This window comes from Chroicocephalus ridibundus, chromosome 3, assembly GCF_963924245.1.
Source record: "Chroicocephalus ridibundus chromosome 3, bChrRid1.1, whole genome shotgun sequence".
Taxonomy (NCBI): domain Eukaryota; kingdom Metazoa; phylum Chordata; class Aves; order Charadriiformes; family Laridae; genus Chroicocephalus; species Chroicocephalus ridibundus.
In genome coordinates, this window is record NC_086286.1 from 88,963,270 (window position 1) to 88,980,667 (window position 17,398).

A 17,398-nucleotide genomic window follows, 5' to 3' on the forward strand; every position below is an offset into this window, starting at 1 on the left:
GATTAGAGTGCCTGGGCAAGGGATATCGACCTAGGAGGACAATCATTTATTACTCTGTTTCATTTAACTGTTCGAGATGTGTATGGACCCTCAGATCTCTGCTTCCCATTCTTGGCAATGATTAAAAGAAAATAGGTTTTTGAAAAGTTTTAAAGTTCCTTCAGGAGTTAGGGGGAGAGTCTAGTCCTGCAAAGTGTAGCAGGAAGGTCAACTGTTCTTTGATTGCTGTAGATGCCTGAGTTATAATGCCCAAAAGTTTTCAAAGAGTTTGTTGGTTTGCTGTGGCTGAGCAGGTTTTCCCATTGAGTGAAACAAGAAGTATAGGAAAAGAAATATCTTGAAGAGGGTGCATCATCCAGAAAGCATTTGTTCAAACACAGATATATTTCCACATCGTGGTCTTAGCAGTTACCAGTTATCTGCTTTATTGTAGATACCCGTGTTCCTCTGAGAGTCCCAAACAAAGCTCAGAAAAGCATCAGTTTCTTACAGATAGTTCAGATGGCGTTGCAAGGTCAGGTGTACAGGAGACCTTCCAGGATACATTAAGAAATCTATTTCCAGCTGGCACTGAAAGTCATTAAACTTGTAATATCACTGATAAGAGGAAGGCTTTTTATTTCTGATGTTTCCATCAGTCAGTTGTCAGGCAAACCCCAGGACTCCCAACTCATTCTGTGTATCAGAAAACAGTATCCATATTTGAAATGACTACATGTAAGAATGAGAGATTCTTTGAGAAAATATTGTATGTTAAAAAGAAAGAATAAATCATGAACTGTGAGTGCTAGACACTGGAAGTCAAAAACACACCAAAAAAAATCCAGTTTAAAAAAGTCTCACTCTTGTGATTTTGAAACAATTTTTCTTTTTGGCTTTGTCCATTATTTTCCAGTGCTCAGTGGTAGCATTGTGGTTTAATTTGATGTGAAGAAAAATGTCAAGATTTCTATATTTCTTAATGTTCCTTTCCAGGAATGAGATCTCAAAATTGGAGCATTTCCATTTCCTATGTACACAAGAAGCGGCGTAGTTACGCTTATAAGGCTTCTTTAATGTTAAATAAACATATCAACTGCATTGTGTTTACTCAAGCTGATAACCGTTTGTTGGGTAATATACTACTGAAGAGGAAACACAGTCGGTATGTTTAATTTAGCAACAGAATTGGTTACCAGTGCTCTTGTTTTACTTTTGACAAATCTATGTTTTTGATAAAATAATCTCTTGAATCATATTAAAAAAGGATATTAAGCCACACTACAAAATCTGTCTTGGCTTGAACAAAAATGTGAAGCAGATTATTTAACTGATAAACTTTTGCCAGTTGACAGTAGCACTATTTGTGGTCCTGTGCACGCTAATGGTATAAACAGGCATTTAACAACCATCTCTTAGATTTTTATAGTTCTTTGAGAAATTTTATGGTGGAAAACATGAGATACTTTATGTTAATGGGGAAAAAAGTTCTTTAAAACCATCTGAACAAGCTGATGGAGAATTAGGAAGAAGCACTGAAGGAACAACTTGGGATGTGTATTAGGTGCTTCATTGTGCCCTTTAAGTGTTGGGGTCTCTAATAACTACACGGCTGCTGTCTCTCTAGGATGTTCTCAATCAAATTATTAGAATTTCTTATATTAAAGTGTTGGGGTCTCTAATAACTACACGGCTGCTGACTCTCTAGGATGTTCTTAATCAAATCAGTAGAATTTCTTATATTCATCATCTGTAATCACATGTAAGAGTGCTTTCCCAGGACAGTCCTTGTTGCCTATATGCACGTTCCTCTGGGAAGCTGGGCATACGCGAAAGTCATGCACTTTGAAGCTTTGCTTCAGGTGTATTCTCAAAATGAATGTGAGCCCTGTTTCTCACACCTCATTTCCTCTCAATTGCCTTGGTTTGACATGAAGGTCCTTGGAGTTTTCTTGTCACCTTTAAGTCTTCAGTCTTCAAAAAGATCTCATTTTGAGTTTGACTTATCTTTATATCTTCTGAAGCTGGTATTTTGTTACTGCTGCCTCTTTATTTTTTCTGTCTCCATCCTGTTCCTTCAGGAAGTTTTGACCCCTCTTCATTGCCTCAAATTCCCATGTAATTGTTCTTTTTGTTCTCTGACTGTTATCATTAGTTCTCTCTGGTCTTCAGATGATGCCCTTACGGCTATGGAATCATAGTACCAGGGGGCAGGTTAATTCTCTCTGTCGTCTAGGACATTCCACATTGCTTGAGAAGTTTAGAAATGAAATCTATAGTACTTCGCAGTTGTGGACAGCCACGGCATTTGGGAGTGAAACAGAAATCAGGATTTGAGATGTGCTGTTTTGCTAGAGAGATTTTATTTCCTAAACTGTCATTTGTGGCTGAATGTATCCCAATAGCCTCAGGACAAGGAGCTCGCAAATGTCATATTTTTTGGACAGTTCTTAGAAAAATGTGGTTTAATTTTTGCAGGATGGCTGGCTAGAGAAGGTGTGGGCTCCAGTTCTCCTGCAGTAGGAGACTGGGAAGCAACCAAAAGGTTTATCCCTCATAAACACGCAGCTGATCGTTTGTTTTGGGATGTGCTGCTTTCACTAGTTTGTTTGCATTGGCTGTCAGAATGGATCCTCATGGAGAAAAGTTAGTTACGATATCGGACAGAGGAAGAATTACTTTCCAGGCCTTGCATAGCAGCTTTAAACTCTTCTCCCCTCCAGGCATTGGAACTTGTGTTTAAAAAAAGGAAACAAACAGTTTGTGTACTTGAGCGTATCAAAAAGGAATGCCTTCATTGCACGTGCCTGCTATAAAAAGAAAAGGCAGATTCTTCTTAGAAAATAGAAAGCCATTACATTTAGAATCTACTCTGCCTGTGTGTTATGGTTCCTTTTTTTAATTCTGTATTTAGAAATAAAGATCTTTTTAATTTCATGAGATTTCAACTGCTGCTTTTGCTCAGTTGTTCTCTCATGGAAGTTAACATTTTCTGCGTCTACTAGTACAATCATTTCTTCTGGGATCTTAGAAATAGGCTGATGACAGGGACATGGAATAAGCAATAGAGATAGGTGAATTGAAGATTCTCCTTCCATAAATATGTGGTAATAGAGGGGAAAGTGCAACAAAAAGGCATTTAAAGAGAGAAAAGATTGGAAATAGAATGTGTTAAGATTTTTGCTTACAAACATCACTTCTTTAAAGGGGATTATTTACCGAGCTAAAATAATTTCAGTTGCTTTGAAAAAAATATGCCTATGGAAACATGGGGCTTCTTTCAGTCAAGTCTCCATTTATCTAGAAGCTTTCTTTCTTTTTTCTTTTCAAAGAACTTGAATATGGGGAAGGTAGATCTGTTTGTAAATGTTAAGCTTGTCCATTGTAGACGTGCTTTCAGAAATACTAACTTAATTACCTTAAAATCTAAATTCTCATTGTTAATACCTCTTATGTAAAGTAGCAGCTTGCCCAGGAACTTCATTTTCCTTCAGGATTACGAGTGATGAGACTAATGTGTGAGTGAAATCTTCACAGAACATAGGTATGCTTCAAGTAAATGAAAGAATGACTCAACAGGTGGAATGATGGACCAGTCTGATGATCAGGCACACTGTGGAGATACACGGAAAAGCCTTGGCCACTGGTAGTCAGCAGAGATAATGCGGGCATGTTCGCAGGACTAGAGCTAACTACATTCAATGTAAATGGTTTCTCCTCTTTTTCAGCTTTTTTTTGTTTTTTTCACATTTTGCTCTAAATTAACATAAAATGTGGCTGCACATAAACACACTGTTATGATTCATCTCAAAATGGCTCCATTATTCTGCCAGGCGAGATAATTTGAGATGGGTTAGATATTTCACTTTTTAAAATATATTTTTAATTTCTTTCAGAACATAAGGGAATGAAGGAGACCGGAAAACGGGAGGTTTCCTAAACCTTAACTGGCATCATTCTTAGAAAAAGGAATAAGTTTACCCCACCAAAGTTTTTCTTAGTGAATAGCCCAGACGATGATGACAGTGGGAAGCATTTCTCAGCAGGGAGAGGAAGACAGCTGTCATCTTCATGTAATCCCACATTCTTAGGCAATGGTCTTGTATTACATCCAGTCTGATTTGATAATGCGCTATTGCTGAAATGGGGATGCAGCTCTCGACCACTTTTTTCCAATCCCATCTTGCAATCTATCAGTAATGTAGTCAATCAGCTTCCAAGAGGAAGCTCACCTATATTTTTGGGAAGTGATTTCTGTTGGGCAAGTAGGATGGTTCCTGTTAACTATGCAGTCAGGAACAACGAATGGTCCCGCTGAGGAACAATGTCCTTCCTCTTGAAAGGAAAATAGTGGACGGGTTGGTGTTTGTCCTTGCCCAGGACACAGTTGTGGCCCAGATCAGAGATACTCTTCTGATGCACGCCACCTCTGAAAACCTCAGGTCTGAGATGCCATCATTTGGGCTTCTAATTCTGACTGGCTGTCCCAAAATAGGCTAGGGAGTAAATATTTAATTAAGGGAGGCTCCATGGAGTCCTTAGTGTGGTGGGAGTTTCCGTCTTGAAATTGCTGAATGCCGGTTTAAGGCATTGTATCAACAGTATGGCAGACGCATTGGCACTGTACCCCAAGCATTGCTGCTGATGAGGATAAGCATTTTGGCTGAGAACTGCCGTCATTGCTAAGACGCTTCTGTTTCTGTGAAGCACTAGCTGGAAGAAGTACCTCTCGGGAAGAGAAACGACGATGCATTATTCAGATACTCCTATGGACTGTATTGCTTACGGGGGTAAGGAGGGATGAGCCCCATACTGCAAAGGGAGAATTGAGAAGATGCTTCCCTGAGCAGCTCAGAATGAATTCCCAAATGGAAGGAAATTAAGATAGTTAAATTTGACAGTTTCCCTGTCCTGCTTTGAAGCTGAAATACCAGAAAGTAGCATGCAAGTGATAGGTAGATGTAAGGTGTGAATTACGGATACAAGGATTGCTGTGGGCGTGTTCAATCCTGAGCATAAATAATACCCATTTAGAGGTCTACTGAGATGCAATATAGAAGAGTATTTTTAATGCTGAAAAGTGTGTTTTGCACGGAGTACTTGTAGTCTTGATCAAAAGCCCATCAGTTCCTAAAATGTTCATTAGTATTACGATAAGTGCCTTTAGAAGACTGAGGTCACTTAACGAAGTATAGGGAAGAGTAGGTGCTGTATTTTTGCCTTTGTAAAATAATTGCTACAACTTACAATTGTTAAAGACTATGATCACCATTTTTCTAATGGGGAGATTCATTTGTGTCAGTGCTTTGGCAGGTGTTCGTATTTTGTGGAAAGATCTGTCTTCCAGATTGCTAATGAATGGCCAAGCAAGTGTCTAGATAGTTAATAATACTGCTTAATTGCCACGGTCAGATAAAGCTGCCATCTAATTTATTGCCGTTCTGAGCATCTGAACACTAGAAGAATGATAAACCATGAGAAAGCCTTATGAGGTGGTTGGTTAGTTGAAGTCATTGCCTGCAGTCTTATACATTTCTCTCTCTGGCAGGTGATCCTTCTAACATTTCCCTGCCTTGGCAGAGAATCAGACACACGGTCATACCCCCCGCTGCCCCCGCTTCCACTAGGCAGCTGTTTTCCAAGTAATATACCTTCCCAAGGCACTGCGCAGCCAAGAGTTTCTTCCTGGGTTTATGCATCCATAGTGGGCTAGAAAAGGATGTTGTGTTTTCCTGCATACACCTAATGGAATATAAATACATCCACAAATGTGTGTCAGTCAAACACCTGGACTGTATATAGCTTTTCAACGCAGATGGAAAGAAGTGACGTGCTGTGCAGAGCGTGCTGCAGAGGGAAAGACTGCTGATCCGGGCAATCGCTTGATTTCATCCAACTGATCATCAGCAGATGCAAACTTCACTGAAGGATTAAATGATTTCAGGAAAAAAGCTCTTTGCAGGTGATGGAATGGACGAAGGAATAATCTGTGACACAGAAACCTGACTCTGACTCTGTCAGTCCTGCAGCAGGACAGGCCTGGGTTGTAAGCGGATTTAACAAAATTGTCTTATAGTGCCATGTTCACTTGACAAGTAAAATCCCAGGGCTCCCTGTCTGGGAATGAACACAAGTATTCAGGGTAAATACCAAGAAAAATGTTAGGATTCTGCTTATCAAATTCAGGATAGATCCTGTACCATGCAGTATAGGAGGACTTTGGTCCATGCTCAGGACCTTTTTATGAATTAATTGTCTTTGTCTGGGAATTAATGGAAAATAGGTTCATGGGCTTTCCCACTGTATGTGCTATTAAGCTGTCTGGAGACAGTTATGGCCTTTTTCAAATCTGCATCCCTCTGACAGTAGTAAATTCCCGTGTCACCGCTCAGGAGCAAGTAGACAGCAGAGGTGAAAAATTATGCTAATGAATTGCAATCACCAGACCCTCTTTATTAGAGCGCTTATGCATAAGATCCTGAATCCAAAGTGTTATATTACCTTGTACAGCTTTTTCCTATTAAACTATAGCAAACTAAACACAGCTAGCAGTTAAATACAGCTTTAGACTTCTGAAGAGGCCCTTTGGAACAAGGCGAAGTATATGGGTAAAATTGGGAAAGCGTTAGATAAGGTTCTCGGGTTACCATGGTTACTTGAAAATTTTGCATTGTATCATAGATTAGGATGCATAGGATGAAGTAGCCAAAACAACTAGGAAGTCCAGTGCATTTAAACTACGTTTCCAAACCACACAGCGTTGCCAAATGGAAAGACAAATAGCTCAGGATATTAGCTGCTGACAAATCTATGAATTGATAAAGAGGGGCCTGAAGGAGATTTAGAACACATGTGATTTGAAATCCCACATTATTTTGGAGTTACAATCTTAATTTTTAAAGATAAATGAAGAAAAAAAAAAAAGAAAAGAAAAGAAAACCCCTCAGCAATGTAAAGAGTGGAATGGTTTTCCATGAGCTCTTTCTGGTATTGAAATCTGACATTTGGCTTTGAGACCTTCAACAAAGACGGTTGATGAAACATGGATAATACATTTCGTGCACTTAGGCTGGCAGTAGCACTTAACACTGGAAGCAGTTTATTCCCATGGAAACCTATTTGCATTTGGGCCAGAAGTGACTTTTTTCCCCCCCCTCTGTTAGAGCTGCTGATGTTTTAGCATAATATAATTGCTGTGTATTGACAGCTGATATGAAAAGTATTTTTAAAATGTTGAGTAGCTGAGCATATGTATAATGGAGATGTAATCTGTGCACTTTTTCTGTGTAGGATGGAGGCATGTTGCTGAAAAAAATGCAGGGCAGTTTTTGATCTTCTGTTATTTATCCCGAAAAGAAAGGAAAAAATGTGAATTAAAATATGTTTATCCCAAACAATTTTTTTTTAAACAGGTGACAAAAGAACTGAAACAGTATGACAATAAAATTATAGAGTGCAAGTTTGAGAACAACAGCTGGGTCTTCATGAGACAGAGAATAGACAAAAGCTTTCCAAATGCCTACAGCACTGCCATGGGTGAGTAGAATAATTTGCTTTAAAAGTTTTTTAGGCCCACATTTTAATTTTTTAGCTCTCTTCTAGTTTAAGGAGGAAAGGCACTCTGTGTTCTCATTTCTACTTTGAGTCCAGGTTTCTCTAACTTATTATAGTAATACTTCATCCTGCAAACGCTTATGTCATGGTTAACTTCTACATAGCATGAATCCTTTGGCTTCAGGGTTATTTGATGAAGTCAAGTTAAATGCTCTGATGCAGTATTTAACAGATAATGCCGAAGCAAGTGCCTAAGTCTTTGTAGAACTGCAGACACTTGCTCAAAGAGACTTTAAAGAGCAGGGCATGCCTTTTAAGCGAGGCCCAAGAAAGTTTTTATTTATGGTAGCATTTCAACAGCAGTTAACCAACTAACATCAGTTCCTAGAGTTTTGTTGGCTTGTCGGGATGTAATGCGAGCTGGCACGCTGTGAGTTGAATTTGTTGAACAAAAAAGCAATTATAATTTTACCTCTATTCAAAACACCAAAACCATTATTTGGCAGATGGGCTAGAAAATGGATAGGAGAAAATGTCATCTTCAGTTTCTGCAGTAGTCGTACAAACAATGAAGAGGGAAACAAATGAAAGGTGGGGGTATATCACTGCAGAATTGTGAGACTTTTATGTTCTTCTACCAAAAAACGTTTTGCCAAGCATTGTAAATTAAATTATATTTTTTACTTTCAGGTGAAGTATAAGAGTTTGAATAGAAGCGTGCAAGGCTGAATAACAATAGTCATGTTGATACTGACTTCTGTTAAGTGCCAAAATAAAGTTTAATCGTATTTAAGACCATGCTATATGCTAAGGCATGCATAGATGATGTAGGATGAATTCTACTTGAATTTCTGCCTGAGCAGTGAGTAGATTTTCTTGAATAAACAAAATGTGGTCATTTTGCCAGGAGATAATAGATCTGTTGGCCCCTTAGGGAACCAGCACAGAATGTAGCTGAAACACTCGCTGAGCCGTCCTGTTGGGAAACAGGAATGGGCCACAGAAGTCATGCAAGTATGACATCTCTTTGTCACCATAGCTTAAATTTCTCTTCTCTGTTTCACCTTATTGTTTCAATAGTTAGTTTTCCTTGGACTTTTTTTCTCTTTGAGGAGTAGCATATTCTTCTTTCCTTTGCTCTTAAGAGCGTATGTAGCTGCCCTTTTTCTCTTCTCATTTTCTCCATTTGTAGAGCAGTTATGTTAGTCCTTTTTTTTCCCTGCCAAAACATAATGAACTTCCTAAAAATAAAAATTAAAAGAAAAATAAATGCTTTGGGAAGAACTCTTTTGTGAGAAATACTTCAAATTTTCTATGGAAATTTTCAAAACAGTTTTCTTTTGGCTTTAAATTTTCACTTTTGACCATTTTCCAAAATCTCCAAAAGTATTTTCTCATTTGAGAGTTCCGGTGTCCCCTTCTCTAGATCCTTTCTCCTTTATTTGTTTTCTCTTGATGAAAAGTACTATTTATTTTTCCCCATGTTGAAATAACAACAAAATAAGTACTTGTCTCCATCTTGCTTTTGGACTTTGATACCTTTCAAATTGAAAAGACAAGGGCTTTTTGAGTGACGAAGCCAGGACAGCCTTTAAAAGTTGATATAGAATTATACCAGCTGCCTTGTGGCACAAATCCTATTCCTAAACTACTGATAATCGTAATGCTTTCCAACTACTGAAGTCACATACAGTACAACTTGTAAAGCACCTTTTCACTAAAAATAAATGAGATAATAAAAAAATAGTTCTAGGAAGGTGTTTTATTAATTGTAAAGTACTGTTTTGAATGGTTCTGGAATTCTGCAGGAAAGAAAGGAGTGTGTTTAAGAGTCATCGTTACTTGTAACAGTGCTGCATTGCAAGTACATTTTAAAGGAGTCTTAATGTTGTTTAGTACTCTAGGGGGTCAATGGATTGTTTTGCATGGAAATTGCATCCATACTGCGGCCAATCCTTACATGCTATAAATTATCCTCTAATCATTTTGTACTTTCTTACAAGATAGTTGTAGGATTCCTGCTTAATTTCTTGCTTTTTCATTTTCCCTCCTCCCTAAGTTTCTTGGGAGGATTAATTAGAGGAGTATGAATTTACATAGGAAAAATATTAAAAATATTTCATTTGTTTGAAGAGAATTAAGCCTTTTCCTTTGTTCTATAAAATCCTGTGGGCCATTACTTACAAACTACAACCTGGGGAGTCACGTTAAGTAATCCAAGCGTGCTTGGACATGGGTGCCTTGGCCACCGTGCAGCACTGTGGCCTTCCTCCTTCCTAGAGACCTATGGTCTGGTGTGCTAGACATGCAGCTTGCTCGGTGTTAAGTCTTTCTGCCATGTGAAGGTATATGGGTTAAAATAAAAGTACTGTGCGTTGTGGGCTTATGGTATTTATAGTACTTAGTAGTGGAAAAAAAAAGAAGTTACCTTAATTCAGAGGTTTTCAATATTAGGCCAATCTTGTTTCTAGCTATTTGTATTTGATGAGCGTTTTAAAGCCGTGTCTCACAATGCCTTCGTGCTGTTGCTCGCCTCAATAGGATGTCGGTTCTCCGTGTTTTTATAGTTGCCCCATGAAGCCTACACAGACATGGCTTTTCTTTGTTTTAAAAAGAGATTCCCATGAGGTAGGGCCCCACTACACTGCTTTGCTCCTGGGGGGCGAAGCAGAGATACTTGACGCCTGACACAATCATCTTGTAGAAGTCAAGGCTGAATATTTGAGCCAAATTATGTTATTTTATTAACTTGAGAATACGTTCTTTGTTCCCAGCTGTATGCAACAGCATCCAGAATCCAGTCACGAAGGAGATGCTGTTTGAGTTCATTGACAGATGTACAGCAGCTTCTCAAGGACAGACGCGGAAACACCACCTCGATCCCGACACTGAACTCATGCCACCCCCACCGCCCAAAAGGCCGCGTACCATCACATAAGGCCTTGGTCTCAGCGGACAGCGTGTTTACAGTTCTGCAGAAGGTGAAACGCAAGTGTGAAGGCTGGAAAAAAAAAAGAAATCTGAATTGCTGTAAATACTTGGGTGTGGTTTTTTGAGTTTGTTTTGTTGTTTTGTTTTTTTCAAATTCCACATACGAATGGACGTTGTTTTGTAACTGATAAATTCAACCTTACCTTATGGTATTGGAAGATGAAATTTCCAAAGGTTTAGACAAGAACAGTACAGTGAAGTCAATGGAAAGCTGCCTTGTTTATATATGGATCTCTTTTCACCTTTTATTTATAATGTCAGCAATCTGGAACTGAGAAAACGTTGGGATGCTGTACTTTTTAGAGGCTGTGTTTGAAAAAAAGCAGAAGTGTTTTTTTTATTATTGTCGTTCAACTGGTTGCAATTTGTCACCCATAGTATAACTGGTCGTAGTTTCCCTGCATTTCTGAGACTTGTGTTTAACAGCAAACAGCAATGTTGTTTGTGCTCTGTGTTGGTTAAAAACTAAGCCGCCTTAGATTTCACTAATTTCAAAATTAGCTGGGTTTTTGTTGTTGAAGTATTAAAAAAGCAAATCTTTCCTGTAAATAGCATCCCTTTGAAAGGCAATGTGCTAGGTGTTTGTTTTCTCCCCCTGTTTGAACCTAACATACCAAATGTATAGTGCGCTGATTTTAGCTTTGCCTTTTTAAGTTTACCTGTAGATAAGGAATACACCAAATCCTTAGTATTAAGGTCTCTGTTAAGAGACTGTTTCTAGTACAGGGCTTAGTTCTCCACAGTGATACCATTGTAAATATTATTAAAAAGTACACATCACTGTGATATGCAAGAGTAATAAGCAGTGCTAATCATGATGTCTTAGATCCAGGCACAAAATGGCAAAAGAAATGCCAGACAACTCCTGCGTCAAAGAGAAGGTAGTTTCAGCGGAAGAGCCACATCAGACACAAAGTCTGCCGGTTTGGGTAATTGCAGGGCAAAAAATAAGCCATTTTGTGGGATGGGTGAGCGTCCCAGGGAACAGGACGCTCATTTTGAAAGGCGGGGTTGGCTGTCCTGCAGCAGCGTGCTCCTCCGCTGGCTGACTTTCTTTCATACCAAATGGAGAAGCGCATGAATGCCCTGAGGGCTCTCGTTGCAGCGCACTGGCGCGTGGCCATAATAGTAGTTTTGAGAAGGTGCATTCTGGTTGTCTAAGGGAGGAGTTGTTCTGAGCTGGGATTAATTGGAAACCAAATGCAGATTTTAAAGTTTACTGTACTCTGATCAAGCAGGGATTGAATTGGCTCTTTCTATAGTTTACTTAGTGTGTGAGTCATCCATTCATTCAGCAATCTGATTAGTAAAGCTCATTAATTTCTTATAACTAAAATGCATTTCTGTTTAAATGAGTTTTAATGTTTGTAAGCAAAATTAACTCCTGCTTTTTTTTTTTTTTTCTTTCCTATTTGGAAACTTCATGACTATGCTTTGTGGCGGCTTCTCTAGTTGTTTCAACCTGTTGTATAAATGCACACAGCATCATTTACATGGTGTTCCTAGCATCTCTTTCTGGGATATTCCATATGTTGTAGAGAACTGAAGGAGGTATATAAGTTACTTTTTATACTATGGTAAAACTTGAGGGGAAAAAAAATGTTCATCAAAGTTCTTATTTTCAACTGTACATAGTTTCTGCGTGTTATCTATAGAAAAGATATAATATCACCTATGCAAGGTTGCAAAATAATCTCCAAAAAAGAGCCTTATGAATTTGATGTGAAAACCTATGCAGCCTCTGTGCATCTTGCATTGAAACACACAGTAAATTATTTCTTCACTCAGTATAAATAATTTCCCCCAGATTATACTTGTCATTGAGATTGTCATAACGTACACTTTGTCACTGATCTCCATGGTTCCATGGCAATTGCAATGTCTGTGATGATTACAGGCTTCTCCACGGGGTTAGGACGTTTCATTCTTGTACGGATGCGGCCAGGTTATTTCCATCTTTCTCTTTCTCAGCCCTTGCATCTTGTATTTCAACAAGACTTAGCTTCTGGTTTACCTTTTACTTCAGACACTGCAGGCTGTCTTCCACGTGCATTCCACCAAGTCCACAAATGTGTTGCGGCCCTTATATTTTGACAGTGTCCTTTTTTTCCACACTCATCTTGAAATGGGTATTTTGAAAGAGTAATGACTCTGAGAAGGTTTAGACCTCCACGTTCACATTTGGTTGTCCAACTCTTCTTGCACTATGACCTGTTGCTTTTTAGAGAGGTCAATTGCCTTTGCTTTTCTGGAAAAGGGAGGTACTGGGGACGGGTTGAATGAGGAATCTGATGAAAACAAATGGAATTTCACTTGGACCAGATATGTTTATTGCTGTGAGAAATGCAAACCTCCTTTCTCTGCTACTAGATATTCGAGAGATTGAAGCTAAGAAGCAAAGAAGAGTCTGTGCCAGGAAAATAGTGATGATAAAAAAACCCTGACTTGTCTATTCTTTGGTGTACAGCATGAATTCATCCACTGTTTTGTCATTTGTTAAATATATAATTAAAATTTGGTTTCAGTGGAGTTTCCAGAAAATGTAAGTACATTCCTCTACAAACTGTGTATTAAGTATTTTAATAAAGTCAATAGTTTAAAATACTTTTCCTAAGGAAGTGTTTACTTTTGACGCAGTGCTGTCCTGGTACCAGTGCAAGCACAAGGAAACTGTGATGTTACTGCTGTTCAGTCCTCCAAGTCAATTATCCGCATTTTTCAAACGTCAGTGGCTTTTCTCTCAGGTAGGAGTCCTCCAGCCCACTGGTGGCCATGATCCATTATGCCATTTTTAAGTACAATTTGCTCTTCCTGCGACTAGAAGCAGAAAGAAACCAAATGTGCAGTTGCATGAAAAGTTGTGCAAGACTTCCCTGCTGGTTTATCATCCAGCATGACCCCAAAGCTGGTAGCCCACCTACTTGGACCATCTCCTGGAATTGTATTGTAATAGGGCAGTTTCCTTTTGCAGTTGCAGCTGTTGCGAGAGCATCTTTCAGGAACTAAAAAGCCCATCTTGATTTTTGAAATTTCCTTCTGATTTAAGATCCTGCCCCTGCAGCTGGTATGTTCTTGCTACGTGAGCAATTCTTGTGGTGCTTCTCTCACCCATGTCTGATTTGCTGTTGTTTGAGCGCAAATGCCAAACCAGATCTGGCATTTGGAGCACACCTGAGGAGGTATGATAACTTCTCCAACCCCTACTCAGTACTCCCCTCTGTATGCATAAGGACGCAAGTAGTTCATGTTGTCTTGCTTGTTCACTGGAGCGGTCCTTCAGGATCCCCGCTCCTCAGCGTAGCAGCTCCTCAGTGTTGTGCCTAAGAGGTGTGACTTCGTATTTCCGTAATGTGTAATGCATAATTGTATCTTACAATCTCAGACTATTCACAAAGGCATTGGCACAGGAAGCTAATTTCCTAGGATTCATCTGTGGTCAACAGAGAGAGAATGAGCGCAGAAGTCCAGTTTGTTCCTCCTGCATCTCTCCTGCAGATGTCTGAGTCTTCAGTGTTTCTTCTCCGTGTGATGTGTATCATTTTATGTTGCTCCCCTGTGTTATTAGGATTTTGTGAGCACAGTGTTAAATATTTTTACTGAGGGTAAATTTTGTGGCATCAGAATTCTTGCAGTGGTCAATCAAATTTATAATCTCATTAAAAACATACAGTTAGTGGCTCAAGAGCTGTTTATTTTCCATAGATTATATTGCTTTCCTTTGAACCTCTCTAATCAAATCCTAAATCCAAGTAATTCTGTTAACTGGCATGGGAGTGACATTGGGCTGAAATGCCTTAAATAGCCACATGACTTCTGTCCTCCTACGCGGTGGCACAAGGTTTGCTCTCGCCGTGCCTGGGGACCACTGCACGTTCCAAGGTCCACAAACCCTACAGGGGTTTAGATTTCACCTGTATCCCTTTGTTTCCAGTGTCAAATTTCCACAATCTGTGCATACAGCATGGCTCCTCAAGCTTGCATTCCTCTGTCAGACCTACCTACCTGCGTTTCGAGTTGTCCTGGTCATCAGATGTGAGACTGAGAGAAACGTGTGCCCCATGGCGGACCCTCCACTCATGTTCCTTGAGGGCAGTGCTCCGCTCCAAGCCTGTGCGCTCATCCCCAGGTGATACCAGCCTTGCCGATGGATGGAGAGGGTTGTACAGCCCCTGAAAGGGAAATCAAAGCAGCATCTACCAGCAGTGATGGTATTCGTCATACGAGCAAGGAGCCTTTCCCCCTTCCCTCCTGCATGACCCTGTCTCCGTGTTTGTACAAACAAAGGTAAGTCATACTCTTTCTGGTGACATCTGGAACAATTAGTTTATGTTTTCAGTGGGCAGATAGGTTAGCTCTCTTTCTGCTTCCCTGGTGAGGGTCCGCTGAGCTTCCCAACAAGCCAAAATCTGTTCAGCTGCAGAGATCTGTCGGGCTGAGGCTGGAGGTAGACTGAGACAGTTGCAAAACAGTTTTCCCTCAGTCAGGGCTCATTTTAATCTGGTTTATTTCAACCCATAGTCAGCAGCAGGGGGGGACACGAGCATGTTGTAACCAGCACTAGTATGACAACCTTCCAGTGATGTTGGTGCATCCAGAAGTGTGAAAACGTGGAAGATGCTCAATGAACTTGATGAGGGAATGATAATCTTTTTTCCAGTGTTGCAAAAACCCTCAAAATCTAAGTGCAACCCATTTCTACTTCTCTTAGAAAACGTTGGATAATAAGTATTTTTTAATAAAATTATAGTCAACTCACAGGATAGGAATTTATTTAATTGGAAATACTGTTCATGTCCCCTTTCTCTCTCCTCCTCCTCCTCCTCCCCCTCCTCCCCCTCCTCCTCCCTCGGTATCTTTATGTCTATTTGACTAGCAGAAAGCACACAAATTGGGTTCAGGAGCATTCATCTATGATACTTTGAGAAAATTAAATTTTGATTAACTCTTTACTCAGAACTTCCTCTAATGTGAGGAGGCAATAAGGTTATCACATTAAATAGGTCTGTATAAACGCCGAGTATGTAACATTGGAGGAACAGAATTTTGTTATTATCAAAACATACTTCAAAGAGTTTCTGAACTAATTTGATCATGAAGGGATGGGAAGCTTTCATCCAAAGGTTCAAAAGTGCCATTCAAAAAGGTTCAACAGAAAAAATGTGAAGAGGAGGAGTACCAACTTCCGTGGGCAGATCGTGCCATGGGTGTGGGAGGGGACGCTCAGTGTTTCTGTCACCTGCAAGTCAGGGGTGCGTTACAATGAGAGCAGCTGGAGACCAGGCAAGAATACAGAGGACACCATACAGATGCTACAAGTTTGGTCTGATGGAAGAAAGGGTGTGAAAGGCAGCCAGAACTGGTGTCATCTCGTGTGCCACAGAGGAAGGGAAGTGGTAAAACGATGGTGAGGTGACTCTGGGAATGGGGAACTCCAGTGGAAAGATGAGAGGAAAGCAGGCAACAGTGACGCTGAGAAGAGATGGCTTTTTATGTAGAGAAACACGATGGTGACCAAAGGAGGCAGAACAAGTGAAAGCAGCAAGGGCTGGTGTGAGGGGCGAGGATCAACCTTCAGCCAGAAGACTCAGCCGGGCTGCCTCTCGAGGGTAAGACAAACAGCCGAAGTGTATGGGATGAGGTCCTAAAAGAGTAGAGTAACAGGTAAGCCATTTCTCTTTTCCTAGCGGTTTACGCTATTCCTGAGCTCTGAAAGCTCTGGCGGACAATTCTACACTCAGCAATGTGTATGCTCCCACATCACTGGGAGTAGCCGGTGTGTGAGACACATCCCTGCAGCAGAGCACTGGGGAATGGGGACACTTTTGAGCCTTTTTTAGGTAAATCAGTGGTGTATAAACCCATGTGCAGTGCTGGAGTGCCAGGAGAGCTAACAGGTACCGATTTTACCACTGCAGCATCCCTTGGCCTTCCTGACGCCTACCCTGTCCGCAAGCTGGATGGGTAGGGCAAATCGGGCTCCTAATTAGGGTGCCATGTGAGGCCATGGCATTACATGCTCCACTTTCCTCTTGCCTCATATCCTGACAGTGGAAATACACACATTTTACCAGTGTACGTGTTAATTTAAGCTGAAGGACTGAGCAGACTCCATGACTGGAGAAGGAAAAGAATAAATTCCAGGCAGCTGCCTCTGCCAAAGTTCTGATGAACTCCAGAGTACGAAGCCCCAGAAACGGGCCACGAACATGGCTATGCAATATTTCTGTTCAAGTGGACTGTGAGAGAAGCAAGACTGCTGAGAGCCTTGGCAGTACGGGCACGAGGGGACAGATTCGGGGTGGCCCAGCAGGCATGCAAAACCAGAAACATGTCTCTCTCCAGGGTAAACAAAAACTCTGACTTGTAATGAGGTAAGATAAGAATAGAAAAACAATTTTAGTTTGAATTCCCTCTGTCAGTTTGCTTGGCAGTCAGTGCTATTTCATTGTGTATTTTAGTACTTATATCTCCTTCTTTGGTTCAGTTTATAGACCATCTTATGCAAAATCTTTTTAATGAAGAATTCTGGTTTGACAATATGGAGGTTTGAGACCCATAAAATAACTGCTCGGAAAGCACTAAGGAGCAAAAAAGTCCCTTTTCTCCATTAGCTAGTGAAAACACACTTCTCTGAAAGGTTTTCTGGTCTTTAAAGCAGTGGGCTCCCGGAATGATTTACTTTCTCCTGCCATGACAGCTTGTTCTTTTAAAAGAAAAGATTTTGTATCTTAGAAATCAATTGTATGAAATCAATGACAATTCTGCTGCCAGGTAATACTTGGTCGTGTGAGTGTGACCCGCTGGTACTCTGCAAAAATAATCCGTGGCAGGCAAATGCTGAAGTTTGAGGCGGTCGCATTTGGCTTTGTGTTCT

The 17,398-nt window shown here is 40.2% G+C and overlaps 1 protein-coding gene across 3 annotated transcripts in view; it reads left to right on the plus strand.

Annotated features, from left to right (window-relative positions):
* The window catches only part of RNGTT (RNA guanylyltransferase and 5'-phosphatase), a 189,688-nt gene extending 176,562 nt beyond the window's left edge, over positions 1 to 13,126 (plus strand). For all 3 annotated transcript variants that reach the window (XM_063330003.1, XM_063330002.1, XM_063330004.1), the window contains 2 exons: positions 7,392 to 7,515; positions 10,308 to 13,126. In XM_063330003.1, the coding sequence (XP_063186073.1) occupies positions 7,392 to 7,515; positions 10,308 to 10,471 (288 nt within the window). In that variant the 3' untranslated portion in view covers positions 10,472 to 13,126. The remainder of the gene's footprint in view (positions 1 to 7,391; positions 7,516 to 10,307) is intronic.
* Positions 13,127 to 17,398: the final 4,272 nt, after the last annotated feature.